The sequence below is a fragment of the Babylonia areolata genome, chromosome 17, assembly GCF_041734735.1.
Source record: "Babylonia areolata isolate BAREFJ2019XMU chromosome 17, ASM4173473v1, whole genome shotgun sequence".
Lineage (NCBI taxonomy): Eukaryota > Metazoa > Mollusca > Gastropoda > Neogastropoda > Buccinidae > Babylonia > Babylonia areolata.
Window position 1 is genome coordinate 3,320,586 of NC_134892.1, and position 18,050 is coordinate 3,338,635.

Consider the following 18,050-nt stretch of genomic DNA (forward strand, 5'->3'; position numbering starts at 1 on the left):
CCCTTGTTGCAGCCAGACATATCCAAACCCCAGGCCAGAGAGTACACCTGACCCACCTTGTCACAATGCTGACAGTAGTAGTCCTTCTGGTGTTTCAGAATGGGCAGGTTCAGTTCGTGCACGGACTCCGGTTTGATGTTGGGGTGACGCTTGTTCAGGTGATTCACCAGCATGCCTCGCCGCTTGAATCCCAGCATGCACGTGTTGCACTTGTAGATGAAGCGCATGTAGTCGCTTGGCAACACCTGGATGGGAATGCTGGGTTATCAGGTTATGCTCTGAACAGGCAAGATTTCCAATAAAAAAAACAACAACCTACCTTGATTAATCAGTAAAATATTTTTTTAAGGTTTATGCTCTTAACAGGCGAGATTTCCAACAACAAAAAACTACTTACCGAATGATAAATAATAAAAGTTTCCGATGTTCCAAACTTGAACACATGCCATTGATCACAAGGCAGTCCAAGGGAGATAATTTTGCCCAACAGCATTCTGACACACAACTGACGGACACAACTGTCGAGTGGTTAAAGCGTTGGACTTTAAATCTGAGGGTGCCTGGTTCGAATCTCAGTAACAGCGCCTAGTGGTTAAAGGGTGGAGATGTTTCTGATCTCCCAGGTCAACATATGTGCAGACCTGTTTGTGCCTGAACCCCTTTCATGTATATGCGCAAGCAGAAGATCAAATATGCACATTAAAGATGCTTATCCATGTCAGCATTCAGTGGGTTATGGAGACAAAAACATACCCAGCATGCACACCTCCGAAAACGGAGTATGGCTGCCTCCATGGTGGGGGTAAAAACGGTCATACACGTAAAAGCCCACTCGTGTACATGAGAATGAATGTAGGAATTGCAGCCCACAAACAAAGAAGAAGAATAGGAAGAAGCCACACAACTACAAAGTATCACTTTAACAAAGTATCCCTCACAGGGAAGCATTTGTGTCTGCTCATACACAAACATCAAGAATCACATGTAAACACAAGCATAAGAAAACACAGGTATAATCACACATTCATATTTTTTAACACAAACACATGTTAACACAAGCATAAGACAGGCATAATCACATATTCATATCTTTTAACACAAACACATGTAAACATTAGCATTAGAAGACAAGTATAATCACACATTTATATTTTTTAACACAAACACATGTAAACAACTGATAAGACGCAGGTATAATCACACATTCACATTTTTTAACACAAAAACACATATGCACACACACATCGCCGCCCCCCCCCACCCCCTCCTCCCCCCCTCCCTCCCATACACAGTCTTTCGCAGCTTGCAGCACTAACTTTAGGAATGAACTTCTTTGGGTTTTCTTTTGGAGCGTTGGCATGGGCCTTGGTTTCCCGTTCACTTGTGTGCATTCTCTTCATGTGCTCTTTCAGTTTGTCCTTCCGCTTGAACTGGCGCCCACACGTCTCGCACATGAACTCACGGTGACTCGTGTGGCGCAGCATGTGCAGTTTGAGTTTGTCGGGTCTCGGAAATACCTGGGGTGATAGCACTTCAAGCTGAGATAAGCAAACTTCGAGTGACGACAGGGGCAGCAGTAGGTACGGGGTGGGGCTGAGGGAGCAGGGGGAAGGAAATCTGAGTGACAGGGGGAGGGGGGAAGGAGAGAGAGAAGTAAATTTGGATGAGGACTGAGAGGGAGATGGACCAAGACTGCACAAGAACACACACACACACACACACACAACACAAAGAGACTCTGTATGTGTATGTGCATACGTGTGTGAATATACAAGCAAATATGCTTGTGTTTGTATTTTTGCGTATGTGCATACATGCATGCAGATGCATGTGTGTGTATGCAAATAGAAACACACGCTTGCCAGTGTGGTAAAAATATGTTCATGTATGAGCAGAGAAAAAATGGAAAGATACATGTTATTGCATTTGTCTCACTGTGTGCTTGAACACATGCATAATAACATGAAGTTGATGCACTGACAGAATCTCAAACCATGAGCATAAAAACAAAACAGAAGTAAACATGACTAAGCACATATACTGGCCTCCACTTTCAGTTATGTTAAACTACCACTACTTTCTTTACCACATCATTTACGCAGCCACACTTGTTTCCAAGTGCAATGCTTGATAAGCATTTTTATAACGTACTGACTACCTTTGATGTAAATGTTTTGATTCTCTGTTTGCAACTGCTTGCTAAGCAGGCTCACACAACAAATATGATCTTTTGGACAAAACACTGCCCCCACCCCCCCAAAAAAAGCCGCTTGAAACCAAAGATGCTCTCACAGGGAACCGTGACACACTGACCACAGCAGCTATCAGCACCTCCTCCTCCACCCCCCTCAATCCCCCCAACTCCCCCTCCTGCAGAGAAATGCTGTACTCACTCGGTTGCAGTCGGGGCAGACATACTGCTTCTCAGAGTGGAAGTTCCTCATGTGCTTACGTATGTTGTTGTAGTCCTCGAAGATGGTGAAGCAGTACGGACAGGCGAACTGACCGTTGGCGTCTCTATGGCGATTCACATGCTGCTTCAGCAGGTTGATGTGGTCATAGCCTGCACACGGCATGCAGCTGACTGTCAGTTCATGGAAACAAATTATATACTTTGGGTAGGTTGATGTGGTCATAGCCTGCACACAGCATGCAGCTGACTGTCAGTTCATGGAAACAAATTATATACTTTGTGTAGGTTGATGTGGTCATAGCCTGCACACGGCATGCAGCTGACTGTCAGTTCATGGAAACAAATTATATACTTTGTGTAGGTTGATGTGGTCATAGCCTGCACACAGCATGCAGCTGACTGTCAGTTCATGGAAACAAATTATATACTTTGTGCAGGTTGATGTGGTCATAGCCTACACACAGTATGCAGCTGACTGTCCTTGTTCTTGTTCTTGTTGCTTACAGTCCAGCTGACTATACAGGGCCATATCAGGACTGTCAAACCATACAAATGCTCAACTGTATGAACAAAAAAATGTCACATCTACAAAAACACACCAAGAGAAACCCACAGAACACAGTTCATGACACAGTATCCCAACCATTTAGAACACAGTTCATGACACAGTATCCCAACCATTTAGAACACAGTTCATGACACAGTATCCCAACCATTTAGCTCTTATGGCAAATAAGACGTGGCCATGCTGAGGATGCCAGCCATTCCGCTTAGTTTATCATCCCCAGATTACAAATAATCGTACAGAAGGAAAAAAAACAATACTTCAAAGCCAAACAAAAAATACACAAAAAAGGCCATATACTGATATAGGCAAATAAGACTGCAGAATGGGCAGCTAGTGCCCATACCAGTGTTTACATCTCACTACCTAGTTGCCTGAGCAAAACAGCACAGATAGTACATCATACACTGCGGAAAAGAGAAAAACATGCCAAGGCGTGCTTGAAAAAAGAAAGGGGAATGGACCGGGAAGGCAGAAAAGGAGACAATAGTGAAGATAGAAAAAAGGCAGAAACAAAAAGAGTGACAGAAAAGAGAAAATTTCTAGCACAGAATTCCCAGAAGGTGGGGATGCTGTACTGAAAGGGTCCCTGCATCCCCTCAGGGGAAGCTGTCAGTTCATGGAAGCAAATCATGTACTTTGTATTGATGTGAAGGATTAACCCATTCATCCCCACGGGGGAAGCTGTCAGTTCGTGGAAACAAATCATGTACTTTGTATTGATGTGAAGGATTAACCCATTCACCACTGGAGAGACTACAGCCTTGGCAGGCTTCCATGACAATTCATGCAGAAAAAACACAGAAAACATATTGTTTTTCCTCCAAATCGCTATGTGTACACACATCCACTGTAGAAGTTACTTCCATTTATGCACATGCAGGAATGTGAAAACCATTTTAATTAAAGAGACGATTTTCTTGTGCCAGAGCAATGCTCAGGCAAAGGGCGAAATGAGTTGAGACAGCATTTAAGACAGGAACTTTCAACATGTTCAAAGTTTATGGAATTCAGATGAAAAGGAAATTTTCTGTCTAAAATTACGTTTAAATAACATACTTACCGTGACCCAACTAGCACAGACTCCGGCAGGGGTCTGACATTCCTGTCCTGTGCAAACTACTATCCACCTATGCGGAGAAAACGAAACTACGGCCGATAACCTCCCGGAAGTAGGTAACCTCCCCTTTGTCCCGCTGGCTAGCCTAAGCCCATCTCTTCCACTCCTCTCTAGTAGCAGAAGGCCTGGGTCATAATTGTTTTCCTCTACATTTGGGAGAAAGGCATATTGACGAGGACGGATGCGTCTCACAAAGCACAACGAACCGTCCATTAGCCACAGGAAATCTATCTTATTTAAAAAAATGATTGATTGATTGATTAATTGATTTGGATACTTTTTCAGCCCCTACTCTTGGTCAGAGCTGCCTTTACGCCCTCATTATTCATTTCTTGTGTCATTCAGTCAGGTTTCTTCAGTCTCACATGAACACAATATACGCATGCACGCACACTTACATGTATCTGTATGAAGAAATTTTTGTCTTTTGAATAAAAACATTTTCCATGTTCAAATTGTTTTAACTTACACAAAAAATGTTTGAAAAAAGTGTCCTAAATGTGGGACGATGCAGCAGCTTGATGACGGGTCAGTGTCAATACAAATTTCTCCGTCCAAAAAGCAGTGACTTACATGACAAGCAAAACAATCATGACTTGCAAGGATAACAAAAAAAAAGGGAAATAATTACTCATGATATTGAGTCATTTATTTCCACAAAGTTTTACCTGCATTCTGGCAAAAATAAACACTTGAAGCACCCCCACTAGTCCTCTCAGGAGGATGGTGAGGAGGGTGGCTAGACACCCTGGTGGAATTAAATGACCCATCAAAGGGTGCCAGCTCTGGAGAGCTACCTGCGGCCACCTAGCTAAGGGAGTAAAACCGTTGCCACCAAAACATAACAGCCTTGCTGTTCCTTTGGATCTGTCAGCGAGGTGGAGAGGGGGGACAAGCTGCATGGGCAACAGCCTGTCTTCCATATTACATTGCCCAGGCTTATATTTGTCCATGACATTAGGTCGGATATACTCTAGTCTATCCATGGTCAGCCATGACCGAAGGAGGCCTACTACTTTCAGCACTTCCCATCCCCTCCATCTCACATCCTCCATAACCTTTTACCTTGGCAACACTCCCTCTCGCCTCCTCATCCCCCCCCCCCCTCCCTTGCCTCCCCCCCCCTCCCAGTCCATCCCGACTCACCCTCATGACAGATGGGACAGGTGTAGTACTTCTGTTCGCTGTGCGTCTTGAGGTGGCAGGCCAGGGCCGAGTTGTTCATGAAGCGTTTCTTGCAGTGCTCGCAGGCCAGTGGCTTGGCCTCCTCGGCCCCGTGACACAGCAAGGTGCTTGTTCAGCTTCTCCTTGCTGGTGAAGCCCTGCAGGAAAATAAACGGTGGACAGAACATGTCTTCAGATCTGCTGGGCTGGGGGAGGAGGGGTGGGGCAGAGCGTCATTCATCATAACCATTGCTCAGGTTGTTGCCATGACAGTTTCAGTTTCCAGGGATGTGTCAAAGTGTGTGGGCTGAACCATACATGTTGCACCTCATCTACTGTCTTTATTATCCCCCAAAACACCAAAAAAAAAAAAAAAAAAAAAAAAAGAAGAAGAAGAAGAAGAAAAAAAGACCTCTAACATGAACACAGTTGATCAATGAAGCAAGATTTTTAGCTCTAACATGAACACAGTTGATCAATGAAGCAAGGTTTTTAGCTCTGACATGAACACAATTGATCAATGAAGCAAGGTTTTTAGCTCTGACATGAACACAGTTGATCAATGAAGCAAGGTTTTTAGCTCTAACATGAACACAGTTGATCATGAAGCAGGGTTTTTAGCTCTGACATGAACACAGCTGATCATGAAGCAGGGTTTTTAGCTCTGACATGAACACAGTTGATCATGAAGCAGGGTTTTTAGCTCTAACATGAACACAGTTGATCATGAAGCAGTGTTTTTAGCTCTGACATGAACACAGTTGATCATGAAGTAGGCTCCAGTGTTTGCAGAATTTTTTCCATGTGTATATTGGGAGTTTTTTTTTCCTTGACTTTGTATGTGTCTATGTTTTTTATTCTTTGGAATGAGCAAAAACCTGCAGAAAAAAATGAATCATGAGTACAATAACATTTATGTGCATGAACCTATGGCATGCCTCTCATGTTGACTGCTTGTCTGTGTGTGTAAGTGCACGCCAGTGTCGGTGTGTGTGTGTGTGTGCGTGTGTGTGTGTGTGTGTGTGTGTGTGTGTGTGTAGACACATGCATTTTCCTCGATTTAAAATGTTTTCCTTTCTCTTTGTTTTTTTTGGTGTGTGTGTGTGTGTGTGCGTGTGTGTGTGTGCTCTGTGTGTGATTGTGCACTGTGTGTGTGTGTGTGTGTGTGTGTGTGTGTGTGTGCTCTGTGTGTGATTGTGCACTGTGTGATGTGCACTGTGCGTGTGTGTGTGTGTGTGTGTGCTCTGTGTGTGATTGTGCACTGTGTGTGTGTGCTCTGTGTGTGATTGTGCACTGTGTGATTGTGCACTGTGCGTGTGTGTGCATGTGTGTGTGTGTGTGTTGTGTGTGTGGACTGCATGTGTGTTGTGTTTTTTTTTTTTTAATTGTTTAACGTCAGAAACATGGTAAGAAGCTGTAACACACACCACCCTGGCACCCCCCCCCCCCCGCCCCTCCACCCCCCCCTCACCTTCCAGCAGAAGGAGCACTTGAAGGGCCGGTCGGGGCGCGGGGCCTTGGCATGCTCCGCTGCGTGGTGGATCAGCGACTGCTTGTCCTCAAACTGCACGTGACACATGGGGCAGGCCAGGGTCGTCTCCAAGGAGACCAGGTTGTTGTCGCCGCTCCCCACGTTGGCGTTCTGCCCCTTGTCTTCCCCTGTCAGCCCCGTTGGTGAAACGACGATTGTCATGAAATGGTCTCCATCATGTGGGAACATCTTCTTCTTCTTCTTCTGCGTTCGTGGGCTTCAACTCCCACGTTCACTCATATATACGCGAGTGGGCTTTTTAAGTGTATGACCGTTTTTACCCCGCCATGTAGGCAGCCATACTCCGTTTTCGGGGGGGTGCATGCTGGGTATGTTCTTGTTTCCATAACCCACCGAACGCTGACATGGATTACAGGATCTTTAACGTGCGTATTTGATCTTATGCTTGCATACACACATGAAGGGGGTTCAGGTACTGGCAGGTCTGCACATATGTTGACCAGAAAGATCGGAAAAATCTCCACCCTTTACCCACCAGGCGCCGTCACCGTGATTCGAACCCAGGACCCTCAGATCGAAAGTCCAACGCTTTAACCATTCGGCTATGGCGCCCGTCATCATGTGGGAACATCTTGGTCAACGACTCAACACAGTATACCCTCTCCTTTTGACACACACAACTTATAATGGCAGAGCTGACAGAATCCTGAAGCAGAGCTAACAGAATGCTTGGGAGATATATAAACATCTGCAATTTCAACAAACAAATTAAGAAACAAACAAATTATCAGACTGACTGACCATCTTACTAATTCAATCTTTAACAACTGAAACACAGACAAATGTCAACATATGTGGGGGGACATCTGTACATGTGAGCACACACTTGTGCATGCATGCATAAATTCACACAAACAGGAAACATACAACTCCCTACCCCACCATGAACACTTCAACATACACATATAAAAAATGCACACACACACACACACACACACACAGAGCATTCACAGATTATGAAACATTTAACACACACACACACGCACACACACGGATACTGCATTAACAGACACACACACACAAACATCTTCCTAGCACCACACATACACACACACCTTACACATGTACACACACACACACATATATTCCTGCCACCACAAACACACACAAACCAACCCGCAACACCCCGAAAGACACCCACACCCACACAACAAGGACACTCACCCCCAAGCTCCAGCCCCACCACCAGCCCACTCATGCCCCCCTCTCCACCACCACCGGCAGCGTCCGCTGGGGCCTCACCCTTGACCCCCGTCAGCGTGCGCAGGATCGTCTCACCCTGGCCCACGTCCTCGGCGGCGTGGGTGAGGGTGTGCAGGTTCAGGACATTGCTGTTGTCGAAGGTCAGGTTGCAGTGGGTGCACACCCACTCCTGCTGCCCCCCCACCCCTCTCCCCCGCCGCCGGTACATCGTCTTGATCGTCTGACGCACGCGCTCTGTGGCGCCCCCCCGCCTCTGGTACTTCTTCCGTGTTCTGGAAAGGACATTTTTTTTTTTTTTTGTCCCCTGAAATTACTTTTGATCTAACACACACTGAGCTGACAGATACACTGATTAAGCTTTCATTAAGATTTTTTTCCCCCCTGTAATCACGTTTAATCTAACAGGTGCTCTAAATGTAAACAGAAGGGAGGTAATACACTAATGAAGCTTTCAGGATTTTTTTGCGCCAAAAATAACGTTTGATCCAGCATTAAAGAGGGCACTCTGGATGTCGACAGAAGGGAGGTAATATACTATGGAAGCTTTCAGGAATTTCTTTTTCCTTAAAATTACATTCAGTCTAACGTCAAAAAGGTACTCTAATGGTAGCTCTTCATATAAACAGAAGGGAAGTAAGATAATAAGGGAGCTTCCAGAAAATGCCCCCCCGCACCCTCCACTCCACCCCCTTAGAATCGTTTAATCTAACATCAAAGAGGTCGCTCTATATGCACACAAGCCAAGGGAGGCAATATACTAAGGGAGGCTGCTAGCCATGATTTAAAAAAAAAAATTTTCCACTGGGGGCAGACCAGTAGTCTGTACAGGGCAGAAATCACACCCCTGCCGAAGTCTGCACCAGTGGGTCATGATATAGTATGTGTGTTTGCCCAGTGAGTTCCCTCTGCCTGGGTTCTTCACAGTTAGTGAGCGGACAGTAAACCAAAGAGAAGACGATGACGATAATGAAGAACTCATCACTTCACAGTTAGTGAGCGGACAGTAAACCAAAGAGAAGACGATGACGATAATGAAGAACTCATCACTTCACAGTTAGTGAGTGGACAGTAAACCAAAGAGAAGACGATGACGATAATGAAGGAGAACTCATCACTTCACAGTTAGTGAGCGGACAGTAAACCAAAGAGAAGACGATGACGATAATGAAGGAGAACTCATCACTTCACAGTTAGTGAGTGGACAGTAAACCAAAGAGAAGACGATGACGATAATGAAGAAGAACTCACCACTTCACAGTTAGTGAGCGGACAGTAAACCAAAGAGAAGACGATGACAATAATGAAGAAGAACTCACCACTTCACAGTTAGTGAGCGGACAGTAAACCAAAAAGAAGACGATGACGATAATGAAGAAGAACTCATCACTTCACAGTTAGTGAGCGGACAGTAAACCAAAGAGAAGACGATGACGATAATGAAGAAGAACTCATCACTTCACAGTTAGTGAGCGGACAGTAAACCAAAGAGAAGACGATGACGATAATGAAGAAGAACTCACCACTTCACAGTTAGTGAGCGGACAGTAAACCAAAGAGAAGACGATGACGATAATGAAGAAGAACTCATCACTTCACAGTTAGTGAGCGGACAGTAAACCAAAGAGAAGACGGTGACGATAATGAAGAACTCATCACTTCACAGTTAGTGAGTGGACAGTAAACCAAAGAGAAGACGATGACGATAATGAAGAAGAAGTCATCACGGATGAAGACATTTTCCGGAACAACTTCTGGTGTTCCTCCCATCCACTACGCTGCCTCTCCCTGGCCCCCTTCCCTCCCCTCCCCTCCCCTCTTGTTTTGAGTTGTGCCCCTTACCCAATGACGGGTGCAATAGCCGAATGGTTAAAGCGCTGGACTTTCAATCTGAGGGTCCTGGGTTCAAATCTCGGTGCACCTGGTGGGTAAAGGGTGGAGATTTTTCCGATCTCCCAGGTCAACATATGTGCAGACCTGCTAGTGCCTGAACCCCCTTCGTGTGTATGCACACGCAGAAGATCAAATACGCACGTTAAAGATCCTGTAATCCATGTCAGCGTTCAGTGGGTTACGGAAACAAGAATATACCCAGCATGCACACCCCCGAAAACGGAGTATGGCTGCCTACATGGCGGGGTAAATAAAAAACAAATAAACGGTCATACACGTAAAATGTCACATGTCTGTCTGAGTGTGTATGTGTGTGCGTCTGAAATCTGATTGAATGACACAGGAAACGAATGATGAGCGCCCAGTGGCAGCCATCAGTCAGCTCTACCCAGGTAGGCAGCCTGTGGTGCAAATGTCCCCGTGTATGTAAAGCGCTTAGAGCTTGGTCTCTGACCGAGGATAGGCGCTATAGAAGTATCCACATCAATCAATCAATGTTCAAGAAAACAATAAATTTTGTGTTGCCTACCTCCGAATGTCATTCCCCTTGTAAACTCTACTTGACATTGTGAGAAGAAGAACGTACTTGATGTAAAGTCAATTCTTGTTTAGCTTAGTTTACTTTGGGGTAGGGAGGTGGGGTAAGGGATAAAGGGTGACATTTGGCGCCTACAGTGGAAATCGATCTTCACAGGACATATGAAAACAAACAGAACAAAACAAATGAGACTTTCCCATACACGAGCACAAACACACACATATGTGCAAACACACACATATGTGCACACACACATATGTGCACATATACATACACACATATGTACACACATTCACACACATGTACACACACACACACACACACACACACACAAAGCAATGGCAGGAAATAGGGAGTAACAGTGGAGGGGTGGGTAGGAGGGGGGGAGAAACTTACTTGTTGATATACATGGTGGTCGTTTTCTTCTTCCACTGATAACCTGATCCACTTTCCCCATTCTGCAACACAACCATCATAATAATAATAATAATAATAATAATGGATACTTATATAGCACACTATCCAGAAATCTGCTCTAGGTGCTTTACAAAAAACGCTTTTGTTAACATAAAACATTACATCTATGTTACATACACACACCAAAATGTGACTACACACACACTCACACACACACACACACACACACACTGCATACATACATTTTAACATACATGTGTATCTAACAGCTACCCCAACACATACGCACACATAGGCAGGCACAAACTTACAAAAACCATCAATGAAAACAAACAGTAACGTGAAATGTTCCACACGCACACGCCCATACCAAGCACTGTGTGTAGTGTGGTGTATGCATGACATTGTGTGCATGCATGTGTGTTCATCTTCCTTCTTTAACCTAACATCTTTTCACTTTAAGTGATACAAGACGTAGTGTGTGTGTACCTGTGTACATATGGACGTGTGTACATGTGCGTGTGTGCATTTCCATAATAAATTCAATAAAATTTTACACAAACTCCTTAAAACATCACACAAACATTACACTCATACATTCTCTCAACTACCACCACCACAAACTGTTTTACACAACATCCAACCCTAACCCCCCCCCTGCCCCCTGTCACACCCACACATCCATCAGTACCATACATTCCCACACCCATCAGAACCGTAAACACCCACATCAACACCCATCAGTAAATGGCCATATCCACAACCACCAGTACCATAAACACACACACACCCACAACTACCATAAACGCCGACACCCACACACCAATACTGTAAACGCCCACACCCACACATCCACCAGTCACACACACACACACACACACACCCACCATTACAATAAACGCCCACACACACACACGCACCAGTACCATAAACGCCCACACACACACCCACCATTACAATAAACGCCCATACCCACACACCCACCAGTACCATGAACACCCCCCCACACACACACCCACCATTACATTAAACGCCCACACACACACCCACCATTACAATAAACGCCCACACACACACACCCACCATTACATTAAACGGCCACACCCACCAGTACCATAAACGCCCACACACACACACCCACCATTACAATAAACGCCCACACCCACACACCCACCAGTACCATGAACGCCCACACACACACACCCACCATTACAATAAACGCCCACACACACACACCCACCATTACCATAAACGCCCACACACACACACCCACCATTACAATAAATGCCCACACTCACACACCCACCAGTACCATGAACGCCCACACACACACTTCCACTATTACAATAAACGCCCACACCCACACACACCAGTACCATGAACGCCCACATCCACACACACCGTTACAATAAACGCCCACACCCACACACACCAGTACCATGAACGCCCACATCCACACTCACCATTACAATAAACGCCCACACCCACACACACCAGTACCATGAACGCCCACATCCACACACACCGTTACAATAAACGCCCACACCCACACACACCAGTACCATGAACGCCCACATCCACACACACCGTTACAATAAACGCCCACACCCACACACCCACCAGTACCATGAACGCCCACACACACACACCCACCATTACAATAAACGCCCACACACACACACCCACCATTACAATAAACGCCCACACCCACACACCCACCAGTACCATGAACGCCCACATCCACACACACCAGTACTGTAAACACACACACACCCACCTGTCTGGCTTTGTTCTTCAGCAGGTAACTCTTCACCCCACCCTTCCTCCTGCCCCCTCTCCTCGCCGCTTCCACCTCCCCACCTCCTCCCCCTGCCTCCTCCTGCGCCCCCTTCTCCTCCTCTTCCTCCTCCTCCTCTGCCACAGCCTCCTCGCGCTCGTGCTCCAGCAGGTGGCGCTGCAGAGCCATGGAGGTGCGGAAGCGCTGGGAGCAGGCGCTGCACTGGAAGCGCGACGCCTGCTGGTCCAGCAAGGCCCAGTCCGCCTCCGTCAGCTCGTGAGCCTTCCGCCCCAGGCGCTCGGCGTAGTGCGCCGCGTACCACACCTGACAAAGGCATGCTGGGATTGGTACAGGTTACGCAAAGTGCTTGGGTAACGCGGCCAGGGGGAGTTTATACAGCTAGTTAACTTCATGTGGATCCCCGAAAACGGAGTATGGCTGCCTACACGTTGGGGTAAAAATGGTCATACACATAAAAGCCCACTTGTATACATATGAGCGAACGCGGGCGTTGCAGCCCACGAATGAAGAAGCAGAACTTCACATAGGAGGAGGAGGAGGAGGAGACTAACATGAGGACTGAGAACAGCGGATAAGTCTTCTGAAGTGACAGGGGGATACTTTTTTTCTTTTCTTTCTTTAGTTCTTTGTTCTTTTGGTTGTGAGGAAGGACAGTAAAATACTGAAGAGCGAGAGCACATTGTGCACGCATTCATGGGTACATGCATGCACAGTGTATGTGTAACTGTATGAGAGAGTTAAGTCAGGATGAATGTGTGAATGGACACGTATTATTATGTTTGCACATGTGTGGGGAAGTTTGAAAGAGTGGAATGTCTATATTGTGATCTAAATAAGAACAGGCATCTCTCAGATGGTTTCAGAACTTGAACTAAATCTCGTTCATGCACTGTACACATCACAGCGTATGAACATGCATGTACATATACATGATATAATATACAAGTTCAGTCACTGAAACCCTTACACATGTAATCGTAGACTCTCTCTCTCTCTCTCACACCCTCACCACACACACACAAATACACTTTTACAGTCACAAACAACCTTTTCTCAGCACTCACCACGCTGCCCACACTAAACACAAACCACCACCACCACCACTATCACAATCCCCACACCCACAAGTGCTCACACACCACCAACCTTCAGTTCCTGCCGTGCCTCAATGTTCTTGATGACAGTGAAGAAGATGTCCTGTCCATGCTGGTAAGCCACCAGGTTCTGCTCGGCGTACGACTCCGCTGGTCTCACAAACATCATCCAGTTGCACTTGTTCTCGTCCTGCGTCTCGAAGTAACCCCTTGTGCCGTCGTCCTTCTCCAGCTGTTGCCAGGCAGATTTGAAAGAAAAGAAGATCAAATACGCACGTTAAAGATCCTGTAATCCATGTCAGCGTTCGGTGGGTTATGGAAACAAGAACATACCCAGCATGCACCCCCCCCTGAAAGCGGAGTATGGCTGCGCTACATGGCGGGGTAAAAACGGTCATACACGTAAAAGCCCACTCGTGTACATATGAGTGAACGTGGGAGTTGCAGCCCACGAACACAGAAGAAGAAGAAGAAGAAGAAGATGAAAGAAAAGAAAACATCTGAGAATGAACTGACTGACTGGATGAATAAATGACAAAGTCTGCAGTGGCTGAACGGTTACTGTGCTGAATTCTTGTCCCAGTTTTTGACTCACTTGTGTAAACAAAGTGAGTCTATGTTTTAACCCGGTGTTCGATTGTCTGTGTGTGTGTGTGTGTGTGTGTGTCCGTGTGTCTGTGTGTCCGTGGTAAACTTTAACATTGACATTTTCTCTGCAAATACTTTGTCAGTTGACACCAGATTTGGCATAAAAATAGGAAAAATTCAGTTCTTTCCAGTCAAAATGTTTAAAACAATATTGCACCTCTGGGATTGGCACAAAAACATAAAAAAAGAAGCCTAATTATATGCAAACTGCATTTTTGTATTCTCTAAACTTGGCATTTTGGCCCCTTATTCTGACACAACAACAAGAGGAGTTATTATTATCATTTTTTGTTATTTTGCAAACGTTTTGGTGCAGATAGTAAAAAAAGGGAAATTACTCTGTAATTAATGCTAGGGGACTTAATTTATCACAAGTGAGTCTTGAAGGCCTTGCCTCTCTTGTTTGTTTTAGTTCGATCCCCGGTTTCGGCGCACCTGGTGGGTTATGGGTTGAGATTTTTCTGATCTCCCAGGTCAACAAATGTGCAGCCTTGCTAGTGCCTGAACATAATGAAGTGTGCATACGCATGCAGAAGATCAGCACACGTTAAAGATTCTGTAACCCATGTCAGCATTTTGTGGGTTAAGAACGTACCCTGCAAGCACACCACTGAATGACTGCATGCATGGTGGAGTAAAGATGGTCAAACACATTAAAGTCCGCATGTACAAGGAAAACTGTTCCCCACTCAACAGTATTTCCTCCCCCTACACTAGTTCTTGATTGGTGGTCTGGACTCTAGTCATCCGGATGAGGTCCTGTGCATGAAGCACACATAAAATAACCTATCGCAACAGAAGGGTTGTTTCTGGCAAATTTCTGCAAAAAACCCAACTACTTTGACTGGAAAAAACAAAAACATATAGACAGAAGAAAACAACAACAGCAACAACAACAAAAACGAAACAAGAGAGGCCAGGCCTTCAAGACTCACTTGTCATACAAACTTAAAAGAAGATTTATAAAAAATAAAAATAAAAATAAAAATTCAAAAAAAATCAAACAAACTTAAAAAAAAAAAAATGTTAAAATGTGTTCTGTATCTGATATAATAAAGCTTTGGGTAAAAAACAGCAACACAAAAGCCATCAAAGCAGATTCAAAGCAGGCATGTTTGGGCGAGAGGAAACACACTTACTCACAGCGCTACTCTGTGTCTACAAATGATGTTCAAAAACAATATTTAAACACGTTTTAGTTTATTTGTGCATGATAAGTCAGTTACTGTATTCAAGATGAAAGTGCCATTTAAATCATATTATTCTGGTATATCTCTGGCATTTAAGAAATTCTTTAAAGTCAGGGGTAAAGGAGACATTGCTATCACCTCAAACACACTGAAACTTGTATCTGCTTTCTCCACATCTGTGGAAATTGTGTTCAAAAGGCACAGCCAGCGGAAACTACAACACAGTCGATTCAATTTCTCTTTTATGTGCATTCCAGTTAATTCAGAATCCACTTTAAAATATTCATATGCAGTAAACACGTCAATGATGTAATTAGTGTCTCAGTATGTGTTCTGTCCAGAATTTGTATTTCCTTTATTTTTTTTTAATTGCGAACAAGAAAAACGATGTCATGCTATCTTCTTACCAAACTTAGCCTGTGTTTCCAGAAACTGGGAAGCTGTATTGGAGTGTTTTTGGATCTGAAAATAAACTGATAATGATCTGGAAACAGGGCTTAATTCGGAAGACTTACAACCTATTATTGGTATGATTGTGAAGATGTTTTTGTCTTACTATGTTAAATGCATATTTGGTATTGACAGACAAAAATATTTCAAGAGAAAATGGCGATGTTAAAGTTTACCATGGACACAGACATACAGACACACACATACACACAAACACATTGACAACTGAACCCGGGTTATAACACAGACTCACTTTGTTTACACAAGTGAGTCAAAAAAACAACCATCCCAAAGTGAGTCAAATAGGGTGGTGCTGCACTGCAGTGATGTGCTCTTCCTGGGGAAAGCAGCTCGAATTTCACACAGAGAAATCTGCTGTGACAAAAGAGTAGTACAATACTTTTTTTTGTTTTTTTTAATGACATGTCCCACAGGCTAAGAACAATCTGATCTTTGATCTTGGGCTCACAAAGCATGCAAAGGTCAAAATGTATGTAGAGCTTGAGTGGTCAGCTCAGCTCAGTTGTAATCCAATCACTGTCAGGTAAAAGAAAACTAACATGAAAGAAATTCCTCTTCAACCTTCTTTCATTATCTATTGACCTTTTTTTTTAGGTGTGGATAGACGGTGCAGAGCATTTTTTTGCTTGTTTTATATTCCCTTAAGTGTTATAATAGTTTGTGTAATTTCCCCACACCTAACTAATATCACTGAAAAATTTCTCTCAAGTCTCAGTTTGTCCAAGCTACAACACAAATAGTGTAAAATCATCCGTGAAATCACACATCCAGGTTGGCTCTGCATTACGACTGCGTTATTTCAGCACTGTGCACACTGCGTTATTTCAGCACTGTGCACACTGCGTTATTTCAGCACTGAGCACACTGCGTTATTTCAGCACTGTGCACACTGCGTTATTTCAGCACTGTGCACACTGTGTTATTTCACACTGTGCACACTGCGTTATTTCAGCACTGTGCACACTGCGTTATTTCAGCACTGAGCACACTGTGTTATTTCAGCACTGTGCACACTGCGTTATTTCAGCACTGTGCACACTGCGTTATTTCAGCACTGAGCACACTGTGTTATTTCACTCAGCACTGTGCACACTGCGTTATTTCAGCACTGTGCACACTGTGTTATTTCAGCACTGTGCACACTGTGTTATTTCACTCAGCACTGTGCACACTGCGTTATTTCAGCACTGAGCACACTGTGTTATTTCAGCACTGTGCACACTGTGTTATTTCAGCACTGTGCACACTGCGTTATTTCAGCACTGTGCACACTGCGTTATTTCAGCACTGTGCACACTGCGTTATTTCAGCACTGTGCACACTGTGTTATTTCAGCACTGTGCACACTGAGTGAACACATTATCACAGGGGGCAGTAACAAACAATGCGTTTAAAATTACAGACAAAAGACAGTAACAGCAAGGATTTCAATCAGTCTTTTTATCAATCTTGTATTTCCTGATCAAAGCAACTATCAATCTATGCTTACAAACACTACACAAATTGGTTCAAACTTGAAAGAAAAACAACAAAAACAACAACAAATCAAACAACAAACAAAACCAACAAAGACAAAAGAGAAATCCACTGCGGAGAACACACCGTCAGCAGGAAATGTTGGTTGGTGACGCTGTCCAAGGAATCAACGATCTCTGCCACGAAGGGCCCGAACTGCGTCAGCTTGGGAATGGTCTTCTTGGCAAACACACCCATCTCTGTCAGCAACAGCAACACACACCCATCTCAACAATTAGCATTCACCCATTTCTGTCAACAACAATTAGCATACACCCATCTCTGTCAACAATTAGCATACACCCACCTCTGTCAACAACAATTAGCATACACCCATCTCTGTCAACAACAATTAGCATACACCCACCTCTGCCAACAATTAACACACACCCACCTCTGTCAACAACAATTAACATACACCCATCTCTGTCAACAATTAGCATACACCCACCTCTGCCAACAATTAACATAC

The 18,050-nt window shown here is 44.5% G+C and overlaps 1 protein-coding gene across 1 annotated transcript in view; it reads right to left on the minus strand.

Moving 5' to 3' along the window:
• LOC143291583 (PR domain zinc finger protein 10-like) overlaps positions 1-18,050 on the minus strand; it is a 38,741-nt gene that overhangs the window by 5,645 nt on the left and 15,046 nt on the right. The window contains 11 exon segments of the mRNA XM_076601513.1: positions 57-245; positions 1,317-1,517; positions 2,394-2,563; positions 5,245-5,386; positions 5,388-5,420; positions 6,734-6,921; positions 7,979-8,289; positions 10,842-10,903; positions 12,640-12,963; positions 13,807-13,986; positions 17,666-17,778. Coding sequence (XP_076457628.1) covers positions 57-245; positions 1,317-1,517; positions 2,394-2,563; positions 5,245-5,386; positions 5,388-5,420; positions 6,734-6,921; positions 7,979-8,289; positions 10,842-10,903; positions 12,640-12,963; positions 13,807-13,986; positions 17,666-17,778 — 1,913 coding nt within the window.